Source organism: Anser brachyrhynchus (genome assembly GCF_964034855.1).
Source record: "Anser brachyrhynchus genome assembly, chromosome: 2".
Classification (NCBI taxonomy): Eukaryota; Metazoa; Chordata; class Aves; order Anseriformes; family Anatidae; genus Anser; species Anser brachyrhynchus.
The window spans coordinates 8,633,897-8,656,997 of record NC_137695.1 but is presented as its reverse complement, the minus strand read 5'-3'; the positions used below and the strand labels follow the sequence as shown (position 1 = coordinate 8,656,997).

Here is a 23,101-nt window from a genome sequence, read left to right as displayed (position 1 = left end):
CCCATCCTCTACCTGCTTTTTTAATTCATGCATGGGAAAAGGAGACAGACTGTAATCAGGGAAAAAAAAAAAGAGAGAGAAATCCTCTAAGTAAATCCATTTTGACTCCATACAAGGCAAATCAACCCCCATACAAAACAAAATCCTACCAACAACAGCAAAAATATGCAGCTCATTGCTGCTTTCCCTGTTTCATTGTGAGAGATGGCAGCAGCACAGGGACTTTGCAGCACCCTGATCTGTCTTTGGCCTATTCCAGAGTAGAGGAATCTTCCTAAAAAATTCTCTGCCATCTTCTATTTCAGTTCAGTTGTGCTCATACCAAGTGCTCTTCAAACCCTAGGAGTTACAGCAGGAAAAATGAGAATGACCCCAGGTCACCGAGTCTGGACAGCTGGAGATTCCAGATTATACCCATCACTTCGATTTCGTGCCAGAAACTTCCCACTTTCAGCACAGACCAGAAGCTATTTAACCCTAAAGAGCTAATTTCCAAGGAAGTAGTCCCAGAACACATTTATCCATACGCCATCTATTTTTCATAATCTCACCATGCATCTAAACAGGAAAACAAAGTGCAAATAATGGATAACACACAGCAGCTCATCCCAGCTTGTGCGATGTGAGGGATGCTGTGGCACTGACTTTATCGGGAATATAAAGCCTCAAGAGCTATTGCCACCATAGCTACCAGCTGACATGACAGCCACCATCCCCACCTTGCCAGCGGGGTGCAGACAGCCTTGCTCCAAGCACCTCCTGGAGCTGCAGCATCGCTTGGTGACCCCCTCTCTTCTCTGCCAAAAGCACCAGCTCTTTTCTGCTTCATTTAGGTCATCTTCACACAGGGGAGCATATAACCCTGAGTGTTACATGTAAATGTAATAATATATTTGACACTGAGAAAAAAAAAAAAAAAGGAATTCATGAATAAATTTTCATTAAAACGTGACCCCACAGATTGCTTTCTTAATTCTTCCATGCATTTCCTCTGCTCCTTCTCTTTGCCCCCAGCCCAATTACACTTGCTAGTGGCCATGACAGAAAAAACATGTAAAATGGTTGTTTGTTTGCTTGTTTTTCCTTTTTCTTACTATTATTGTAGGCAGAGTGCTGAAATTTCAGTACCAGCTGAAGGAGATCTTTGTGCATTAACAAGCAAATTTACTGTGTGCACAGTTCTGGATAAATTTTTAATTTTCTTTGCGTGCAATATTGCAGGATCCCTTTTACATCACCTTATTTCAGAAGTGTCTAGCATGCTACGACTGTGCTGAAGTCCAAGAGCAAAAAGCGTGCGACAGAGCTGCAGCTGTCACCCTCACGTCAGACCTTTGAAAGTCGAGGTAAGACGTTAGATACAATAACCTACCCGCTCTTGTTACCGGTGTGCGGTTACGGGATTTGGGCTGGTCACAAGAGGGCACTGTGTTACAGAGCCGATGGAAACACCTTCAATAGATGTGACGGGCCGTTAATGAACGTTTGGACGTGATATTGGCAGACGACCTAGCAAGGAGCACTACCTGAAGCTGAACAGACTTCCAAGTGCAAGGGAACAGCTACCAGGAGAAGCCGTTTCCAATTAGACATCCAAATGAATCGGCTTTAAATTGTCAATGACGAAATGAAATTAATATCAGCTAAGTATATAGCTTTCCTGGAATACCTCAAATCTGTTTGCCCGCGGTGACCAGTCCACCTCCCACAGACAGTCCCACAATGAATCACAAAGGTGAATTTTTTATTCCATCTTGTTCTTATTCCCATTCTCACCAAGGAACCAGTACCTTGCATCGTTCGCTGCCCCGCCCAATATCAGTTTTGAATCAGCGTTGGTTTGCTGCTAAGAGGGCAAACATGCTGATGCAGATGCTGAAGCAGAAGAGCAGATATAAACACCCAATTTAAATGCAATGAAGTAAATGAGATTACACCAAAAGAATGATTGGTCCTTTCTTGATTCCTACAAAATCTTTGGTTCAAAAGTATCTTCTTAATGGTTTCTCAATGTGTTAAAAACTTTCAGTCAGTAGCTTTAAAACCAAAGGATGCCCTTTGTTCTTATTTAATGAATATGTCTTTACTTCTTCATGTTTTCATTTATTTCCCTTATTATTACATCATTTCTTTGTCACTCAGGGCAATACTTCTCTTTATCATGAATGTCCATGAGCCTCTCATGGTCTTTATCCTACTGCGGAAAATGTCTATTCCCACTACAATCTATCATTTTTGGATGGAGCTACCAAAATTCACTGTGTTGATTAAGGTCCTTCAAACTGGTAAATACAGGCTATATTCAGTACTGTTTTCTCCTGACTATAGTCCTATATCATTTCCCTTAAAAAATGATTGCAACAAAAAATTGATTATATGTTCTCAGCTTCCTGTCCCAGAAAGAAGAAAAATAAATGCCAAATATGGAATTCTAACAAACTGCCCCCCCCCCTATTTTTCATACTCAGATCTATTTTGGATTGATAATTTAGCCATGTTGGCCATTCTGTGTCCATTAAGAAAAAAGTCAGAAATACTACAATTATAGGTATATAAATCTACTTATAAAAATATCTCCCTATGTAAGACATTAAAAAAAAAAGAAAAGAAATAAATAAGTGTGTGACTGGTAACCCCTGCTCCTGACCTTTGACAATATGGTTAGCAGAACCAACCTTAAGGCAAATATCCATAATATGTAAGTGGGATGCTAATGTATAGGCCTGCCCCATTCTCTCTCCCCTTCCCCTTCTCTACCTTTTTAGGACAGGGAGTGAGAGAGGAGGGTGGTAAAGCTGAGCTACCCACTTTTGCAAAACAACCACACAGCTAAATGCATCAAGGCAAAGACAATAGTAAACTCTCTCAAATTCTGCCCATGAAATTAAAACCTGGAAGAAGGAAAATGCTGAATAAATGGAGCAAATATATTTACATATATATTCTTTGTAATATTATTAAAAAAAAAGAGCAAAAAAGTGATTTTGAGAATGCACGAACTTTTTTTTTATTATTTATTTTATTTTATTTTTAGTGTCACAGAGTTCATACTCCACTGGGAAGGAGAATAAGAAAGTAAAAGAAACTTCCAAATTATTAATAAGGACCATGGCTTATGCATGTCCTCCAAGAAATACATCTTGTAAAATGAGCCAGTCCATCAGCCAAAACAATAAAAAACAGCAGCGGCAGCAGCTTTTTGTGTCCCTGCTCATGTACGTGAATGCCATCACAGCAGGGAATGTCACAGGGAGAATGACCAGCACCAGCAGGTTCAGGGAATGGTTTGGGGAATTTCACTGGGAAATAGGAAAATAGGACTGATGAGCTGAGAATAAGCATTTATAAGGGTGATAATAAATTTGACTACTGGAAGGATTTCTGGGTGCAAAAATGGTGGTTTTTTTTTTTTTTTTTTTTCCAAGTCAGTAAAACTTGGACAAACCCAAGTTTCTTTTCATCCCACCTGTAGGTACCATGGTATTCAGATTTTCCGACAGAAAGTGTATAAGGTCAGTACTTCCCAGCAGCACCTGGACTGACTGCCTCTGCATAATTGTAATGAGCCCAAAGTCTCTCTGAATTGCCGGATTTACCACCCTGTAACATATAGTTGATTTTTAGCAGGTCCAGTGCATGCCAAAATAAACATCATTTAGGCAGTAAATCCAAAATATCAATCTTTATGGGCAAATTGCTTTCGAGCTGAAACTATTTTTTTTCCTTCTTGACTTGAGCTTTTGAAATTCCCCACTGCCATTTTACTAGACTTCATTTCCTTTTACCATCCACACCACTGAGTGAGCTTTGAAGCTGGCTGTCTGGATTTTGTGAGTTATTACAAACCTTAAGCATTGACAAATCAGCTATAGGGCTTCAAAAGAACCTGATATTTTTCAAAAGTCTTTTCAAACAAAATTAAATGTTGGATTATTTTCCTTTACTTTCCAAATATTCTTAGCCTTGGGGGGCCATTCACATACAATTTTAATAGTCTATTTGAGAACTAAAAAAAAAAAAAAAATTAAAAAAAAAAATCTGTTCGACCTAAAGTAAATATTCTTGTAATTCGCCAGAAGCTTTAGGTGAAGAGGGACTTTAGGTGAAGTACCAACAGGAAGGCTTGGCACCATACCCAGCTGGCAGGGTTGTGAAGGCAAGCTCCCTGCCTGGCCATACACAAATCTGGTTACATCATCATCTTTTTCTCTTTATGAAAGAAATTTATTGTAAGAAGTTTTTTCCCCACTCTCCTTTTCTTGCATTTTCTATTCTTTCTTTCTTTCCTTCACCTTTGATGCCTTACCTTGAGTTCTTTCCCTGCTAAGCATGATATTAGAAGTGGCTTTTAAGAGGTGTTACACTCCTATAATCAGAGATTATTTCACAGCGTGCACAACAACTTCTGTCTCAGCATCACTTACAGGATCACTGCATTTTCTACCAGAGATTATTCCTTGTTGCTGGCAGTAGAAAGAGATATCAGCAAAGCAACCGGTTTAAAACCCTGGGGTATGTGTATGGAACAGCATTGGCTTCATGTAAATCTGTGGAAGTCATGCTGGGAACATATATCCCAAGTTTTATGGTACTGTGATCATCCAGCATGGTACAGTTTGGCACCAGGTCATATAGAGTTTCTCTCTAGTGCAGTGCAAAAGGTTCTGCCTTTTCTTTGGGGTCAAAGAAGTTGTACTACACCTACGAACTTGGCTTAAAATGTCATGAAACTGAAATCATTTGAACATATTTAAGAAACCAACCCCTAATATTTCTGTGTAGTGACGATCCCATTGTCTCAAAAATGACACTCTAGAGATGGAAACCATTCAAGACACGATGAAGATGATCCAAAATACCAGTATAAGGACCATCAAGCAAAGCAAATGTGAGCAAACTCCCAAGTAAGCAAAAGGAGGCAGTTCCTCGTGCCGTAGGTCTTAGGCTTATGAAACTCCTTGATGAAGGACATAAGGGATGCAGAAGACTCTGGAGGACAGTTGGTAAGTTACTTGGAAGAGAAATGTACTTGGAGTTACTAAATAAATAAACCACAAGAAGATCTGGTATTCCCCTGACCTAAAAAGTGTGTGAAGCTTGTTGCACTTCCTCATTCCTGTACATGACCGTATCGACACTGATGGAAACAAGATTTGGGGATGGGCAAACCTTTGGTCTCTTCCATTCTTAATTGAATTTTCACTGATGTGGGATTTGTATATCTACATTTTAAAGTATAATTATATTCCCTTGATCAATGATAATTATTCCACTCTAAATTTCTTTTAATGAATTATATATATAAGCTTAGTACTATTTCTTGTAATAATAAAAAAAAGTACTGCTTCTTATATGTTCATCAGCTTAATGCAGTCAGGAGATGCAAACTCACCAGAGGCTTTCTTTCTTAGATAAGTAAATCTTTGCCTATTAAAATTTCAATTACAAATATCTGATGTAAAATTTAATCTCTGATTTATGAAATTGCTGTATCAGGGTATATATTTATTTAATGTTCATTAAAAGGGGGCAAGTGGAAAAATACATACCACTCTAATTATTCTTGGTGAGCACTCCATGTTCAGCAAGTGTCCAAGAGCAGTGGAGCAAGCTCAGGGAAAGCTCCTGACTTAAGAATACATGTTTTGCATCAAGTCAAAACCTTCAACAAGGAAGCAAAGTTAGGCAGGGCAGTGGAAAAAATGGAAAATTACCTTGGTTTAAAATAAAATAATAATAATAAAAAAAGCAGGTTGTTTCCTACAGAATGGAGGGTTTTTAAGATGAACTGTGTGGACAGATTTCAGATCTCTGGAATCACTATTGAAGGTACCAGCAGTGTTGTTGTAATCAGTATCGGCTGATTAACAAGAGGCACCAAGCACCTTGAAGAGCTCTCCTTTCTTATCAGCCCTCCCTCTCATGTACTTCTTGCTCAGCATATCCTGCAATTATGCAACACATTTCTTCTTTTTTTTTTTTTTTTCCCCCAGATGCTCCTCTCCTAGATTTTCTTCTCCCAAAACATTTCCATTCTTACACCCACCTGATCATTAGGAAAATCTTCAGCAAGTCCATGCAAACCCTCATTTTTGATGTTCCTTAGCTGAGGTTCAGAACTGAATTCCCTATCTATCTGTCCAGATTTTCTCAGTAGTGACAGATCTAACTGAATTCCTTATTCCTATTCCTTACTTCCTCCCAAGGCAACCCTACCCATGGCCAGGTGTCCAGGCAAGGGAGAAGACCACCACCCTCTGTTGCATCTCACCATCACCTGGGAGCTGGGTACATGCTGCTTTCCTTTTCTCCCTCCTCTTTCCATTCTGTGCTATACACATCTGAAGAAACAAAGGAAAATGAACAAACAAAAATCCAGCACAACAACAAATTTATTTGGTACAAATTCAACCACCCCAGCTGCAGTTATGACCATCCTTTTACAGGCTTATCAAATGCAATTTCCATCACAGCAGTTCCCCCTTTCCCAGGGGCTGGGAACAACTGGGAGCTCCTGGTTGCTCGCTTTGCAGGTGTAAAACCTGGGGAAGAGTATTTATCAGCATCCCACTGAACCTACAGCTCTTCACCTGGAGCTTTAACTAACACACACCAAGAGAACACCTAATCCATCTCCCAGTTAAATCCCTGTAAAACCAGCACATCTCCCTCATCTCTGAAAGCAGCAGGTTTTGATTTCGAACCACTTTAAATGAGATGAAAAACCAGGTCCTTTTTTAACCGGATTCAAACTGTTAAACACGTAGGCAGAGCTGGCGAATGCATTTCTTTTCTTTCAGCAGCAGAAACACTGCTGATGTGAGCTGCATCTTCTAAAGTCCCCCACGGGCACAGCAGCTCCCTATGGCAGAGTGCTGTTTCTCCCCCATTTCCATTCCTGCTGTTCTCCTTTTTTTTTTTTTTTTTTTTTCAAATCAAAAGCCTATCCCCTCTGAACTGAGTGCAGCTGCAGGAAGCCTAGAGGGGTAGAGAAAGCCAACACTGAATTTCACAGCTTTGTCTCAACCACCAGCCATATAAAACTGCCATGCACCTTGGTGCAGCACAAAGAGTGACAATGGGGAGGCACAAAGCAAGGCAACCTCTATCCTATCTCCACAGATTTTAACCTCAACTCTGCAAATAAATTTAACACACACAAGAGCCCAGGTGCTCCTTGTTTTCACACCTGTTGCAGCTTCAGATTGTTCCCCACAGATGCTCTTCACTGTCAGACACCATCGTGGCAGGAGGCACTACCTCACTTCTGAGTTACTTGGAGAGAAAAACACTAATTTTAGTGGAGCCAGGCACGAATGCAAAATGGGGAATCTCTTTTTGTGAATGGATGTAAGAAGTCTAGGAAATGTTTCCTCGTCTAACATGCGAGAGTGTGACTATCACACTGCATGTGGGGGAGAAGTCTGCTTTTCCTGCTCTTTTAAAAATAATGTCAGTAGGAACAGAATTAGGCAGTTACCTGGAGTGGATGTTAGCAGAGCTCAAACAAGAAAGAAAAATCCAAGGACATCCCCTGCATCTTCCAGCCATCTTTTACTCTTTAATTGGTCCCTATAAGGTTACCCAAACAACTGAGTGTATTTTGCAGCTCTTTGTGAGAAATGTCTTAATGGCCTAAGACACAAGATCACATTGCTGACTTCCAGGCTCATTTTCATCATTTCCACAACTCCAGCCCCTGCTTCTGTTCATAACCCCAAGACCCTCCCCTCATGCATTCACCCCCAGTAACTCTGCAGCCTGTGCTCCCTGCTACATCACCCCGCCAAACCCTCTCCATCACTCGCCTCCTTTCATCTCACTTCTCAAAGGTGATGTTCACACCACCAGTCTTGTCCCTGTGCTGGCCTCTTCACTCAACTTGGCATGATGCAGGGACACACCGACAAAGCTACTGCACTGAATTTCTGAGATCACATATGGCTTTTGCACGTGGGTGTAAAATACTAATTGACCATTACAGTGTTACTTCTGCTTTTCTAAGGTGGAATATTTTTCACAAACAGGACTTTCTCCAGTGTATTTCTCCCTCCAAATTCAGAAACCAACAGACGATTTTCTCAGCCTACCAGCCAAACGTATGCCCCACCAGCACCCCAGCACTACAGAGATGCTGAACACAGAGGCACTTCTATAGCCAAGCTACAAAGCTGCTTGCTTCCCCAGCTTGCTTCTGCAGACTGTATTAATTTTTAAAAGAACTAAATTGATTTCTCATTTCACTCTCTCTAGCAGCAATGAACAAAATAGCTACATGGCTGAAATGCTCTCCTCCACAGCCTATTATAGTATGTTAAAAAGCCATTAATTCCATGGTTTCCTGTCTTTAGTGAATAGGTTACTGTCATTGCTGAACTTAAGCAAGTGCACAGCAGCTGCAAGGCAGGGAGCAAGGCAAACTCCTTTCAGTGCTCTCAGAGTAGAGATTTTACTCTATGAAATCCCTGGACATGATGATCCAGGATGAGTCTTAAAATCAAAATTATGGTTCAAAGGGTTAATACATTCTTCTCTTCTTCCCCACTGTAGCCGTCTTGATAGAGTGTGAGCCTTTATTTCTTCTTCTTTGGCAATATAGGATGGCATTTTGTAAGGACATTTACGTTAAAAAAGCAATCAACCATCACTAAAGCACATGGACACTTTCACTGACACCAACACTACCTCAAAGTTCACCGTGTGCTTACTTAACTAGCATACATATGTTCACAGATCACCATTCATGTATCTCAGAGCTGTGGGGCTCAAAGTTCACCGAAATCTTTACCACCACAAACTCCTGTACTGTGCTCCAGGTGGCTTGCTATGCATCTCAGAAAATATTTCAAGAGTGACTGGAAAGCCAGAATGCTCACAAAAACATCACAAAAACAAACTGCCATGACATAGGATATGAGGTTTAGCACACCAGAACTGGGAGTGTGACAAGTTTTCATTGAACCAAGTTCAGCAAACGCATTCTGTCAGGTGATTTTAACACAAAATTAAAATACGTTAAAATTAACTTACTAGTATCTCTGTTTAGCACGGTGGGTAATGAAGCAAAAATTCCAATAGAGTAACCCAATTTTCTCTTATGTCTTCACCAAATTTACACTAACAAAAACATCTGTGAACAGTTTGCATTTATTTAGGATGAGAGTTGGGGCGGGTGTGTGGCCCTCATTTTATAGCACCTGAAGAACACATACAAGACCTGAATCTGTTTCTCTGATGAGAAAGACGAAGATGAGCTTTCCTTTCATGCCAATGGCCTACCCCTGCTAAGCACAAGGCTCCTGCCCCCATGCAATTCATTTGGTCTCTCTGATGTGGTCAAGCCCATGGAGGAGCTAGCCAGAGAAGCCTGCACTCCAGCTAGCTGTGTTACAGCTAACTATGCAATTTTAGTCTCCAGGGCTGTCAAAGCAGCATCTTAACACAACCCTTTTTTCACAATGAAAAATATTAGCACTTACAAAGTTCTCCATATCTATGCAAAGCAAACGATAAATAATTCATTCACTCCACGTGCATCTGCATCATTTGAAATGCATCAGTGCTTTTATCAATACAGTGCACTGAATTTACACTGCACAGAATAGACTTGGGGGCATTTGGGCTATCCAAGTATTGTTGATCTGAGCATTATTATTAAAGGTAAACTGAAATAAATTACCTCAGTTACTGCAAGACAATTTTTTTCAGCATGGGAAATAAAACTTATTAGTTCTAGGCCATTAAATTCAATATTAGACTTAAAAAGAGCCTAGAGAGTCTATAATGTTATTAGTAAAACATGCAATAAAACATATGTGACTGAGTATTAAAGATAAAAGAACTGCTGTATTATATTTAGATATTAGTTATTAGTGCATTTTTCAGGACTGTGATGTAAATGCCCAGCTGCCATTCTCAGATGCAAGCTAGGCACGCAGCCCTTCTGGCTCTTGCTGAGGGGCAGGTTTCCAAATAACTAAACCATTTCTGAAAATGCCATTCAGAGCCTTTTGCTAAGTTACCCACTATTCCCCTTCAGATAAGAATAAATAATATTTTGACAGTGTTTCAACTGCAGCAAATGGGCAAGGAACTCGGACAGCAGGGCTTAATTTTCAGGTTTTTGTATTAGTCAACTTCCTCCAACCCTGAAGGTATCCTTTGGTTTCCCGTGCTCCTCACTGCTCGAGCACATTGTACTTTTCATCTCATCCTCTATTCTTTTTGTTTGGTTACAGCCTCTCTGCAAGGACTGTCTCGCCATTTCTGGCACAAAGGAGATGTGCTCCTGGATGGAGCTTCCAGTCATTAACGTTCAGCCCCAAATCCTTGCAACAGCCACCACAATACACACTCTGTCTTGCAAGATGCCAGCAGCGAGGCTGGAAAAACATCTTCCAAGAAGTAAATAACGATGGCAGGCCGCACCCAATCAACCGCAATAAGCAGGGCTTGTATATTATAGGCTGCTATTATGTTTTTCTAGCAGCAGCAGCAACCAAGTACTTTCTGTGCGTGCAAAATCTATTTGTCATTACATACAAAGAAGAAAAGATGAGCATAAGCCTCCATGAGTGGTATAACACTTCTGTCTCTACTGCTTTCTTAGGCATTGGATGTGATTCTGCCTCCTGTGAGAAGGGAGGAGAGCTCCTGGGGCATGCAGGGGCAGATTCACAGCTGGTGGGAATTGCTGCAGCACCTTTGGGCCACAGTGGCAGCACTCATAACCTGACCGGCTTCTCAGGCTGGGTCCAGGCAATGACTATCAGTTATTGTCCAGATGGCTGAGCAGTTCTGCAGGATGAAATACCAGCACCCTTTATCCCAGTTTTGGTCTACCATTACAGAAACATTGCAGCTTCCCAGCAAGCTTCTCAGAAACCTGAGCTAAAATCCCATGTCAAGGGGGATACAGAAAAAGCCTAGCAATTGTGAAACCTAATTACAAAGTAATGTGGAGCTTGAAAGCAGAACTGCTAAGCAGTTAGAGACTTGCCTAACGATTAGGCCATCTGTCATCCGCAAGTGGGCTAACAAAAGGCTGCACAGGACACTTGTGGCACTGTACAGAGGAGGATATGCAAACGAGGAAGTGTCCAAATACAGCATTTAAGATACACAGTATGAAATGAGCTGCTAACTGGGGCTCGCATGCATGCTTAGCATATGGACAACATAATTATAGTTGTACAGTTAAGGGAAGTTTACACTAGAGGAACAGCGCAAGGTGCAAAGCGGTGAGCAACAGAGCACGGTAGGAGGAAAGGGATGGATGGATCTGGCAGAGAGATGCTTTTTGGATTCTTTGCACTTAAATTGCTAGGCAGGGGAATGCAATTTGGTCACTAGAACAATCTCAAACTTCTTACATTATAATACTATATAACTACTGTACTATACCATATATACCATATACTGTACTGTATGCACAATGTTACTGTGAAAAGAGAAACCTTCACAACAATGCCATTGTTAACTTATGCTACAAAGCATATCTAAGCAATAGCAATCCATGGAAGATGTGGAACTAGAAATATACTCTTGAGCAGTTGACTCTGGTCTATGAATTACGTTGGTCCTCTATAGATTTTTTTTTTTTTGACTCAGTAGGAGCAACGTTCGGGGCTGTGGAAGACAGTGAATGCAGCAGCTGATTAAACAAAATATTCTTTCCTCTCCATAAACCACTGGATAGAGATGTAAACTGGAATTAGATATTACTGCAGCATCACAGAAATGTTAAGAGTTTCAAAGTTCCATCTTTGGCATATCTCTCACTTCATGCAAGTAAATTTAATTGAAATTCTAATAAAAAAGATGCAGCCATATCCACAAATCAGCCTTGAGTTGCAATTTGAAGCTGTGGGAAAGCGTGTGGTCTTTGCATTGGATGTGTAGTTATGTCAGCTTTGAAACTGGTTCTCTTTTTACTTTTCTAGCTCCTTTGAAATCAATGGAATGACAGAGCTATCGATCTGAAATATGTTATTTCCACTTGCCCACCGCGAATCAAAAAAAATGCTTAAACATCAGTTCATCCCGTCAATTCCAGTGAGTTTTCAGAATATTTTAAATTGTCACCCTGAAGAGAAATACTTATCTGCTTTGGAAAGGTAAAGGAAGGAAATATAGATTTGAAGAGTTGAGAGGACTGAATTTTGCAGATCTCTGAATGATTGTGGTATTTTGCTACATAACTAACAGGATGAGAAAGGAAGCAAGGATAGACCACAGGTATTTATGTTTTGTGCAGATTATCCACTAAACTATGCTAAAGTCGCTCATTTTGTGACTGTTAAATAGGCAATTTTTCTGCTAAGCCATTTCAACACACTTGCTGTACTAGGTTTTATCAGTTTGGCTTGGGTGTTTTCAGACAGACTTTCATTTGCTCTTAAACTCAGAACATGAAACCGATACGAATGTGTGCTTGGAATTCAGGCTATTGGTCTTTCATCTTGCTTATGAGGGACCTTGACCAAGATTCTACCATTTAGCCAGGTAGAGAGAGCTATGAAAAGCAACTATAACTCAGAAAAGTAATTAATGTAAAATGGCTGTGGGTACTTGCATGAATGACATTGCAGATTGGAAACTTGCTCTCAAACCTGAAGTTACTTGGGTAAATCTACAGATTATCTATTGGCTTAAAAAATGTCTCTAGCTGTATTAAAATCAATATCAGTAATATTAGAAACACAGCGACAAAACAAGTATTTTAGAAAATATTTAGGCAGGTTTGCATTATACAACTTCATACTTCTCTTGTATGAAATGATATTTTAGCAATTTTAGATCAGGCAAGATCTATGTTAAGTTACACTGGAGTCAGTGAAAGCACATGGAAAGAGGGAAATAAAGTTAAAAACATGCCAGGATTGGACTCTCAATGAAAGTGCATATGGCACCAGTGTGTAAATGTTACCGGAAAAGCATGGGAAATATTGTTTTTGCACAGAAGACTGTACTTTTGTGGAGAAAAAAAAAAAACAAAAAAACTTATTTCCATGAAAAGTTATACTCAGAAGGGAGAGGTTATACACAGCTCCGTGGCAATACTCCATTCTCTGTTCCTGTAAAAGTTTGTTTGATTCAACATCATTCATTCATAGTCTAGCAAATAATAATGAAAAAAAAAATAGCTGCAAAGGTCTCAATAAAACAACTCTTCCTTCATTAAGACCATTAGGGATATCAATGCTAAAAAGGAATAGTAGACAAATAACTCTGAACTGGAGCACACCTAATATTTCCATTTACATTCTTCCCAAAGACTGGCTATGGGGAGCACTGCTCCCCCAGAGTATGCAGCCTGAAAAAGAGCTCCTGCCCACCGCAGGTGTGTTTGTGAAGGTATGTATTGCCTGCAATTGCTTTCCTGCAATTCCATAGTTGGGGGAAGAAGCCAGAGACAGCTGTGCTGAGGGTGGCTGGGGAGCTCATTCTTTCAGCACAACCCTTTAGCTCTCTCTCTTTTCATTACAGGTATTAGAATCGTTCCCAATGGGCATAGCAGACAATGAAAGCCAAACAAGAGGAAGGATTTGATCCAGTTCCCCATTAAATTCAGAAGAAAGACTAATAACTTCAGTGATAATCGGAGTTGGACTGGAACCTACATGAATGGCATACCACGGATCATTTTATTCCTGCCAAAGATTGTTCAGACTGCAGCAATTTCCAGCGGGAGCTGGAATCTACGTCCCCCAAACAGTTCCACTCCAGCAAACACTACGTGCATTAATTCCAGTATTATTTGGTTTTCCCCTAACTAGAAAATGCACAGCAACGTAGGACAAAAAGAGCACATGGGGTACGTGCAAGCACCAGCCCAGCTGCTGCTGGACCACTGTTTGCCAGTTGCTTAGCAACGCTTCACCTCTCTGCTGGAAAAAAAAAAAAAGGCGTTCTCATGAGCGAAAATAAACCAGAAGATTTGTTTATGGTGAAATAATGACTATGATAGTGCTCCAACCACTTCTTCCAGCCATGTACTGTATCACCTATCAAACGCTGGGAGCTCTTTGGGACAAAGGTTGCAGCTTTCAATGTCTAGCTGTGGGATATCTCTATGGGATCTCTCTCCTGGAGATACTTAAATAAAAAATGGCAATAACAGAGCGGTGGTGTTTGCATACTTATTAATCGGGAGGAAAACTGGAACAGAAATTTAAGGATTTAATTTTTGGGCAACCTCTTTTAGCTGCTCCCACTTGAGCAAGGGCTTGGACAAGATGATCTCCTGAGGCCCCTTCCAAGCTCAACCACTGCATGATTCTGTAATTTGAATAGCAAAGAAAAGAACAGGGGGAATAAAGAAGAAAATAAAAAGAGGGACCCAGGGAGTGAGCCAGTGAAGGGAAGCCGCCGACGCACATTCATGCCTCACTCACCAGTTATCCATTTAGCCTCTGGGTCATGGATTTTGAAATCAGCACTAAATAGATCTTCCACTGTAATCTTCTTCTTCTGAGACAAGCTGTTATCTTCAACTGTGAAACATACAAAAACAAACTGCCATTACTTCTACTTTGAAATGTACCTAAAACTACAGCAACTCTGAGTAGTGTCATATCATGTCTCATTCAGAAGTGGTCTGGTCTACAGTAAGTTTTCTGTCATTCATAAGCTCCTTTACATTGTCAGTGGTGAAAAAGAAACATCTAATAGTTCACAAACAGAAACCTCCTGGTTATTTATGCCTGGATTCAACAACTACAAGAAGACCAATGATCCAAAACACACCTTTTTGACAGAAAATGATCAAAAAAGGTATAAAAAGTCATGCAAACAGACAGATATCAAAGCACTATAGAATTTTGACTATTCTTAAGAATATTAAAGCTTTTCTACATTGAATATTCTGAAACCATTAATTTTATCAATAAAATAAAATAAAAAGTAAAGTGATCTAGCTTTTAGGGCTGATATTTTTATTTTCTTTAAAACTGTCATGCAGAACCACACGCAGATGTATTTAGTCTTTTAAGGATTCAGACAGAATATTTTAGGAATTTGCAAAATGCTTAACTGCAGAGATATTTTTGAAAAATCAATGAGAAACATCCCTAAATCCTTTGGTGGTGCATGCCTGGCTGATACTGATTTTCATTTTTACTGAAAGGATTTGGTTTCATTTGCAAACACGATAGTAACATGGAAATGTGGTCAGCTTTTAAATTGAAGAACCAGACTGCCAATTGAAGATTCTGGAAGATCCTCTTTAATGAGCGGCCCCCTTCATTTCGTTCACTCTTCCTGGCTCTACTTTGTAGCACATTCAATTTTCCGAAAAAGAAAACCTTGCTGTACGCTTCCTCCCCTGTCCTTCACACAGGAAAATAAAGTATTGTTCAATAAAACAAGAGCCCCTACCAACATGCAGAGAACAATTCCATGGCAACTTCAAGACCAAAAGTGTGGTGTCATTGCAAAAAAAAAAAAAAAACATAGTACTGGAACTTGGGATATGGGTTGCCAAGTTTCTTGAACAAGCAATTAAATAAATCACATCCAATAGGGCTCCGAGATACAGTATGTGAGGGAATTCACCAAGTCTCGCTTTCCTGGGCACAACTTCTGTTGTGCTCTTAGGCTCTGCTGGAAATTTTACCATCACAGCATGCGGTGTAATGTGCTTCAACACCCCATTTCTCAAGTTTCAGCCAGTGACTGCCAACAGATTTCTGTCTGCTTATATATTGTTATTAAAAGAAAATCTGTCTCATCCAGGACGCCACCAAGAGTGAACACACATAAGTCAAATTGAGTAAAATTAAGGCACAAATTTAAAAAGTTTGCCACATTTTTTTCTGCAAAAATTGTACCTTCTTATTTCCACCAACACCTCTCCACCGCGTAACAGTTCTCATAAACATAACACAGAGGCACTTGGGCCTATAACTGAAGCTTTTATGTTGAATCGATGGATCACTGAGCTTACATAAAAATAAAAGTGCTTAGTATGGAAATGGATTTTCATTTCCTCAAAGAAATTTTTTTTTTAGAGAAAACCTGAAATCCACAATTTTCATTTTTTTTTGATTAATATACTCTTTTATACTTTTTTTTCCATCAACAGTTGTGTTTGTTGTTGTTTTTGTTTGCTTGCTGATTTTTTTTTTTGTTGTTGTGACAAGTCATCATTTTCTAAAGTGATTTAAAAATGATTTTGAATGGTTTGTTCCCAACATTTTTTTTTTTCCTGAAAAAATATTTTAAAGGAAACCTTTCAATCAGCCTTAAGCACACCTGCTTGTAAAAGTAAAACATAAGGCCACATCCTGAGTATTTCCACAGCAATATCATTCCTCACTACAGCATCCTCATGCCTGGGGTCTGTTGGTATCACGCAGCCTTTGGTACCTTTGGTTAGAACTAAACCTGTTACACTGACTGAATGCCCTGGTGATTAGAGGCAGTGGAAACAGACTCTTAGAAGCCATTTGTTAAGGGGAAAAAATTCTTCTCTACTACACTAAATTGAAGCTCCTGAGTTACCAGAGACTACTGAAAATTAACTCAGAACAATGTTTTGTTCCACCAGAAGGTGTTTCAACATTTTTTTTTTTACTAAATTAAAAGAAGTTCTTCAATTTTCATTTTTTTTTTTGTTTTGTTTTTAAATCTAATTGATTTCAATTGCACTGTTTAGTTTGGCTTTCAAAGTGCCAAGACATATTAATACAAGTCTTCTGCCAAATCCTTCTATGTGACAGCACTATGCCAAGTTCTTCTGCATAATTTTATTTACTAACCTGGAAAATATAGGTCAGAAGAGTTCCAGGAAACTGTTCCAATTAGTTCCACGGAGCAAGGTCCTAGCACTGGGAGCCCCAGCGAGATCTGACAGAGTGGGATATTGGGGTGTAGCTGGTTCAGGTGCTGCTTTCCAAAAGCCACCTCAAAGAATGGGGACACACTGTTCCCCATCATGAAGACGTAAGGAAAGGCACAGGAAAGCCTCTGTGCTGGAGCTTTGGGAAGGGGCAGGGCAGGAAACCCTTCTCATTCCCTCTGTCTGAAGAGGATGCAGATGGCCAGTCCAGGGGCTGTGTGACCTCTGCACCTTCACAGCCCTTCAAACTGCTCAATAAGGGACAGAAGGCAAAGGGAGAAGGAGTAAATGAAACATGCACACACATCTGCTTCCATAAGACATGTGTCTTGATAAGATTCCCTTACAGTCTCCAGCACCATATTATAATATTAATGCAATAGGTCCTGTACTTTACTGTGGACAATGTTAATCTCAGTCATAGAGCTGGGGAGAAAATTAATTGATTAATAAACTATCAGTCAATGACATTCTGGTGAAAAAAAAAATATATATATTTATTGACCTCTCATCTAACACAGAGTCAAGTCAGAACATTCATTAAGAATGCCTGCTCCACTCCTCTGGCTCCAATATAGACAGGTCAACCTCCTTGCCTGTTTTGTCAGGAAGTCTCAAATACCTTTGGATGACCGCCTTTCTTTCCAATATCCCTGATACTCAGCTACAGGTCAGTGTCAGATGCTTTTCTCACACATTTCCTGGGCTACTGTGTGCTGCTAAGTCACGGATTTTTTTTAATTTATTTTTATTTCTATTTATTTTTATTTTTTAAATGTCCACCGCTTGGCAGGCCTGATCCAGCATACCAGAAGCTCCTATCCCACCTCAGCATGCCAGCTCAGTCCCTGGGCAGACCTGAGCCCTCTTCTACCACAGCAGAGCTCCCCGTCCCCAAAAGGCAAGTGGCCAGGGCAAGAGAAACAGGCGACCTCTCTCCCTTTTGTAAAATCCTACTTTTTTATTGACTAATAATGCGCATTCGTACGTAACAGTTGTGAGCAAACAAATTACAGTATTACACAGCTGGTCACTGGATATTTCTTTCCTCTTGTTGAGTAGAAAAAGCCCTATTAAATTCACAAGGTGATGTATTTGGCTGTCTGACAGAGTGCTGTGAATTGATGCTATGCAGTGACTATCTTCAGTACCATCTCTGTCCAAAAAAAATCTTATGAAATTTGTAAAGATTTTAACATGGGATTGAGTGTACTTTTTTCACCTAAAGGTTATATTTGAAAGGAACAAACTTGATGTATACATCCACAAAGCTTTAAATATCAGGAACAGATACGCAAAAAGTCCTTCTTAACCTCACTTTCCAAATAGAGGGGCCCAGAAAGCACCTTTTTGCTAAGCAAATTGTCTAATGAAATTTTGGGAGGGATTTTTTTCTTTTTTTTTAACGCAAAACTTCTGCAGAATTGGGTCCGTTTTTCAGCTTTGATAAGTATATGTGTGCACATGCAAATCTACAAACATTTGCACATATTTATAAAAATACACACACCCCTCCGCTAAGACAAGACCCATATAGATGCCATATGCTGCGACAAGTGAGCAACTGTCAATTAGGAAAGTCTCAGTCTCACACTTTTATCATTTAAGTGAATAGCTTCATATTTTTCAAAGGTGGGTGGAATTGCAGGACTCACACAAAAAAAACAGACTCCTTCAGCGTAGGCAATTGTGGCCATGTGGTATACTACAGTGTAATTAAATGCAAGCTTCCACCACTACTACTTCTTTTAAGAATTATTCTCTAGAATATCAAGAGATATATAAATCATAGAAATGTTAAGTTTTATTAAAATTTTATAAAATAAGACCTAAGCATTTTCTAGCAATAACACATTGCTATTGGAAGTACACTGTCTACTGAATGCAAGTGCTGTTCCGAATTTACAAGCTGATCTTACAGCAGGGTGAATGACCTGCCTCTCAGAAACCCAAACCAGCAGGGATTTCAGCATTTCTGAAGCTGAATTCAGAGTTTAAACCTTCTTTATAGCTCTGGACTGATTTGCAAATAATCTTGAAGAGATATGTAAATCCTTTTTTCCTTATCATTAAAAGCCTCAATCAGCATCTGTTCTGCTAAACAAGCCATTCCCATTCTCCATTCTACCTCTCACTCTTGCATTTGCCAAAGACTGCCCTGACTTTCATTTTACGGGAGAAATGTCATCCTGATGATGCAAGTTATGGATCCAGATAGCCACTTTTCTTTGTCTGAGCATGGGCTGCAAGTCTGCATACTACTCTATATCCCAGGCATTCCCCAAATTGCTCTCTGCAGTCATTACATGATGGTCAGCACTGGTTTTAGAGCATCTCTGTATTGCATGACTTAGTGTTGCACTGTAAAACAGTGTTGTCCTTCAAACCAGTGGAAAAATGCTAAAAGAAGAATGGTTTTCCAGCCAGAGAGAGGGACAAGATAGGTACAAATGAGAAATGCAGAAATGAAATGCAAACATATATTTGTGCTAGCATAACGGTGTCAGGCTGGACTCCAGTGTTATCATCAGAAGAAAGACAAACATGTGAAGCAGCCTCAAGCATTCTGCTCTGCCCATGCCAAACCACATCATCCCACTTGAGAGATTCAGTAAAAAGGATTTTTTCTCCAGTGCCACTCTCATATTTGGCAGAAGCTCCCCACAAACATCCACAAAACTGCTTTGCCTCCTTCCTTCTCTGTTCTCCTATCCCTTCCTTGGCTCTTGCCTCAAATATAAATCACTGTATTCTCAGTTTGATTACCAAAGGATAAATATTTCTTCTTCCAGTGAACTCTTTTATGACAAGTAAATTCACATTCTGTTTCTCCATTTGGACAGGCTCCTCCATCTCTCCCTCTCCTACCTCTCTGGGAAGTGCTATCCCCAGTCAGGATTAGCAATGTAAAATGTCATGTTTGCCAAGTCATCCTCAGTGTCTCACTTAGCACTGACTGCTGGGCAACGCCTGTGAAATGAGCCTTCCATCACCCTGTGCCATTGCATGTCCTTGTAACAAGCTCCAGGGCCAGTGGCCCAAGAGAAGACTGAACTCAGCTGCTGCCAAGCCACAGCAGCAACCTAAGCTATCTGATTTTACCCTTGGCAGAGTCTCACCATGAAGCAGTCTAGATCTATAATAAAAAAGAAGCAGTACTGAGCTCAGAGTTTTTGTATTTGCATGCAGAGGATAGTTCTGAAACACCATCAAGGGAGAAAAATAAAACAAAACAAAAAAAAATCCATTTTAGTAATTTAGAAATCTCGAAAAAAAAAAAAATAAAATTTGAGCATAGAAAATGACTTTGCACTTTCCTAAGTTTTAAACACAGAAACACAGAGACACTTTCAAAAGTGCTATTTGGAGCTCTTGCTAAAAACTTACTAATAACTGGTAAGTTATTGATTTATGTGTATACATGTGTTATGCATACATACACAAACACTGAATGTCTTCATGTATGCACATACAAATAAAACAAACACGCACATACACATATGAATTTTACTTAATGCTGATGCATACATTTCTCATTCCCATTTCGTACTACATAACATAGAATATCATCATAATAACACATATTTACTTGTGTTTTCCTAAGAGAAATCTACAAGGAATCAATGTTCAGCACACCTTTTCTGGCTCAGCTTTTACTTGTACAATAGCACTGTAGTATCTATAGTCATAACAGTCATTAGTGGATTTTGTGTGTCTTTACAGAGAAAGGAGAGTAAAGTTCAGGAGAAGTCCTAAATGAGGTCTATAGCAGAGCTCGGAACTGAAACCAGAGATGTTAAACCCTCATAAGATATTCTGACCAACCTTATAATGATATCCTTATTACAGGTGGTCTTGTAAAAGGAAAGATTTGTGACTCAGACTGTCTTTAGTACTGCACAAGTATGTTCATGCTCCACCCCATGTATCCACCTATATCTATTCCTGTTCTTCAATGAAAGCTATACCCTCAGTCTCATCTATGCAGTGAGAGTCATTGTCAGCTTCTTGAAGACCACAAGTATGGGCTTAGCAATTTATGTTTCAGCATTCATTTTTGAAAAGTCCATAACTACACTTCCATAAAAGAGGAGGTAACGTTTCCATGCCTTATGGATGAGGGACAATTTCATCACTGCAAATAAGTGTTGCTTAATGTGAATACAGACCGCAGACCATGGCCAAAAATGTTTCAGAGATGAACTGCTATGTCCAAAGGTGTTGATCTGAACCCTAGCAAAAGTAATTTAAAGAATGATTCTTAATTAAGTTTAACCTTAATTAATTTAATTACTTAATTACTCTGGCATGACCATGTACTACCTGTATTTGCATTGAAAAATTCAGGATAGCATGAAATAAAACGAACATGGCATGACGTTAAATAACCAAAAGGACATCATACTGATTGTTTCACTTATTTTCCAGTTAACTTTGTGAAGTCCTGTATTTCTTGATTTATCACTCTCTCCAGACTATTTTACAGCAGGACTGTTGAATAGGAATTGTGTCAGGAAAGATGGGCTAAATCTTCTGAACTACATGTCAGTTCACATGCTATGAGCTCCAAGAAATTTCTGCCCCATAACTCTAATCTCATTTTTCTATTTCACCACCTTGTGGTCTTCCATTTCCTATGGTTTTATTTCTCCCTTGTTGCCTCTTCCCTCTTCTTTGTGCTTCCATGTACTCATCCAAGGAGGAAACCCTTTTCTTCTCCTTTACATTCCTCTACAGGGGACCTTCTGCCTTATTCTCTGTTTTGTAGCTCCTAACCCTTTCTGACACTGAATTCTATGTCTTTTCTCTCATTCATTTGTCTTTTCATATTCAAATCACAACCTTCTCGGAGCCACAAAAGTACATTACCTCTTCTGTTTAAATAGACATGGAAATTTAGAGGGCAGTATAAATATATAATAATCAATAATCACAATAATATCACACTAAAATTCAAGCCTAGAACTACAGTAGCTACTGTAAGAGAAGTAACTTACAAAAGTTACATGTGCAGAACTTTGCTGAAGCTTTGAAACAGGACTATCTGGAAGAATCTCTTATTGGGAAGTGACTAATCATTTGATGTAGTTAAGTGCTATCCAGCACATACCAATCTGGAATTACTTTGTAAAGCTGGACCACTGCTGTCTGACATAAAAATCAATATAGTTGAATGAGGAGGGATTTAGTTGCCTAAACATAGACATTTAATACGACTATAGATGCTCTAGGATATGTTACCCAACTGGTGGCTGCAGCTCCATGTGGGCATGGACTTCACGAAGTCCCATGACCTAACTGATTGGCTTACCTGACCCATATAGATATCTCAGGTACCCTGTCCATCTAAAATGACACTTGCCATCAATGTTTAGGAAACCAAGCTTCACCCTGGTACCTTCAGCTCAGTGGTCTTGATCTTTGAGTCAAAATGTAAAACTTTAAAGCAATCTGCTTAAAATGGTCTCCATCTCAGCATCCCATCAAGCCAAAAAGCAGGAAGGATGATTCTTTTGATGTTGACTTTGTAGTCAGCTTGCAATCCCTTTACCCTTGGAAGTGCAAAATTACAGAAGAAAGGCAGAATGAAAGTGACTTAGAGGTTATAAATACCTGGTGTCAGGAGTATAACAGAGGTGACAATCAAGGAGCAGATAACGAGAATAACAAGTAATGCAATCGCAATTCCTTTCCAGTTTCTTTGTGGAGGATTACTCCCCACCAGCTCCTAGAAATATCAAAGGAAAGCAAATATTCAGAAAAGGCACTGAGACAAGGAGAAAGACAGCAGAATCTAAACAGCAAGGTATTCCTACAGAACCACACCATGCGGCCGTGGTGGGGCAGGCAGGTAAGACAAGTACAGTCATGACACTCTAATACATTATGGTATTAAATTCCTCCTAAATCAGATTAAGTGATAAGTGCAGCGCACCCCTTGGATGTTCAGCAGTGTAACCCATACTTCCCACTGCCTCCTTGCGTACTGGCACTGGCTGCCCACACCAACACTCAGCTCACTTAAAGGCTAATTTCCTACCTCCCCTCATTAAGTTTGAATAAAGAGCTTTCCAGTAACTTTCAAGATACTTTTATAATAAGATACTGGAGAGGAATACAGGAAGATAAATAATTCACAGGGGCATATAAAGAGATAAAATATCAGTGAGGATATTCCCATGGTGACCTTTTTTGCCTTCCCAGAAAACATCATATCCACTCAATACACCTTGCATTCATTCCCATGTTGGTAAGTCTAAG

General features: G+C 39.6%; 1 protein-coding gene across 3 annotated transcripts in view; it reads right to left on the bottom strand.

Moving 5' to 3' along the window:
- The window catches only part of DPP6 (dipeptidyl peptidase like 6), a 414,546-nt gene that overhangs the window by 149,152 nt on the left and 242,293 nt on the right, over positions 1-23,101 (bottom strand). For all 3 annotated transcript variants that reach the window (XM_080578557.1, XM_080578559.1, XM_080578558.1), the window contains exons 2-3: positions 22,454-22,568; positions 14,397-14,495 (exon numbers count right to left, since the gene is read on the bottom strand). In XM_080578557.1, the coding sequence (XP_080434683.1) occupies positions 14,397-14,495; positions 22,454-22,568 (214 nt within the window). The remainder of the gene's footprint in view (positions 1-14,396; positions 14,496-22,453; positions 22,569-23,101) is intronic.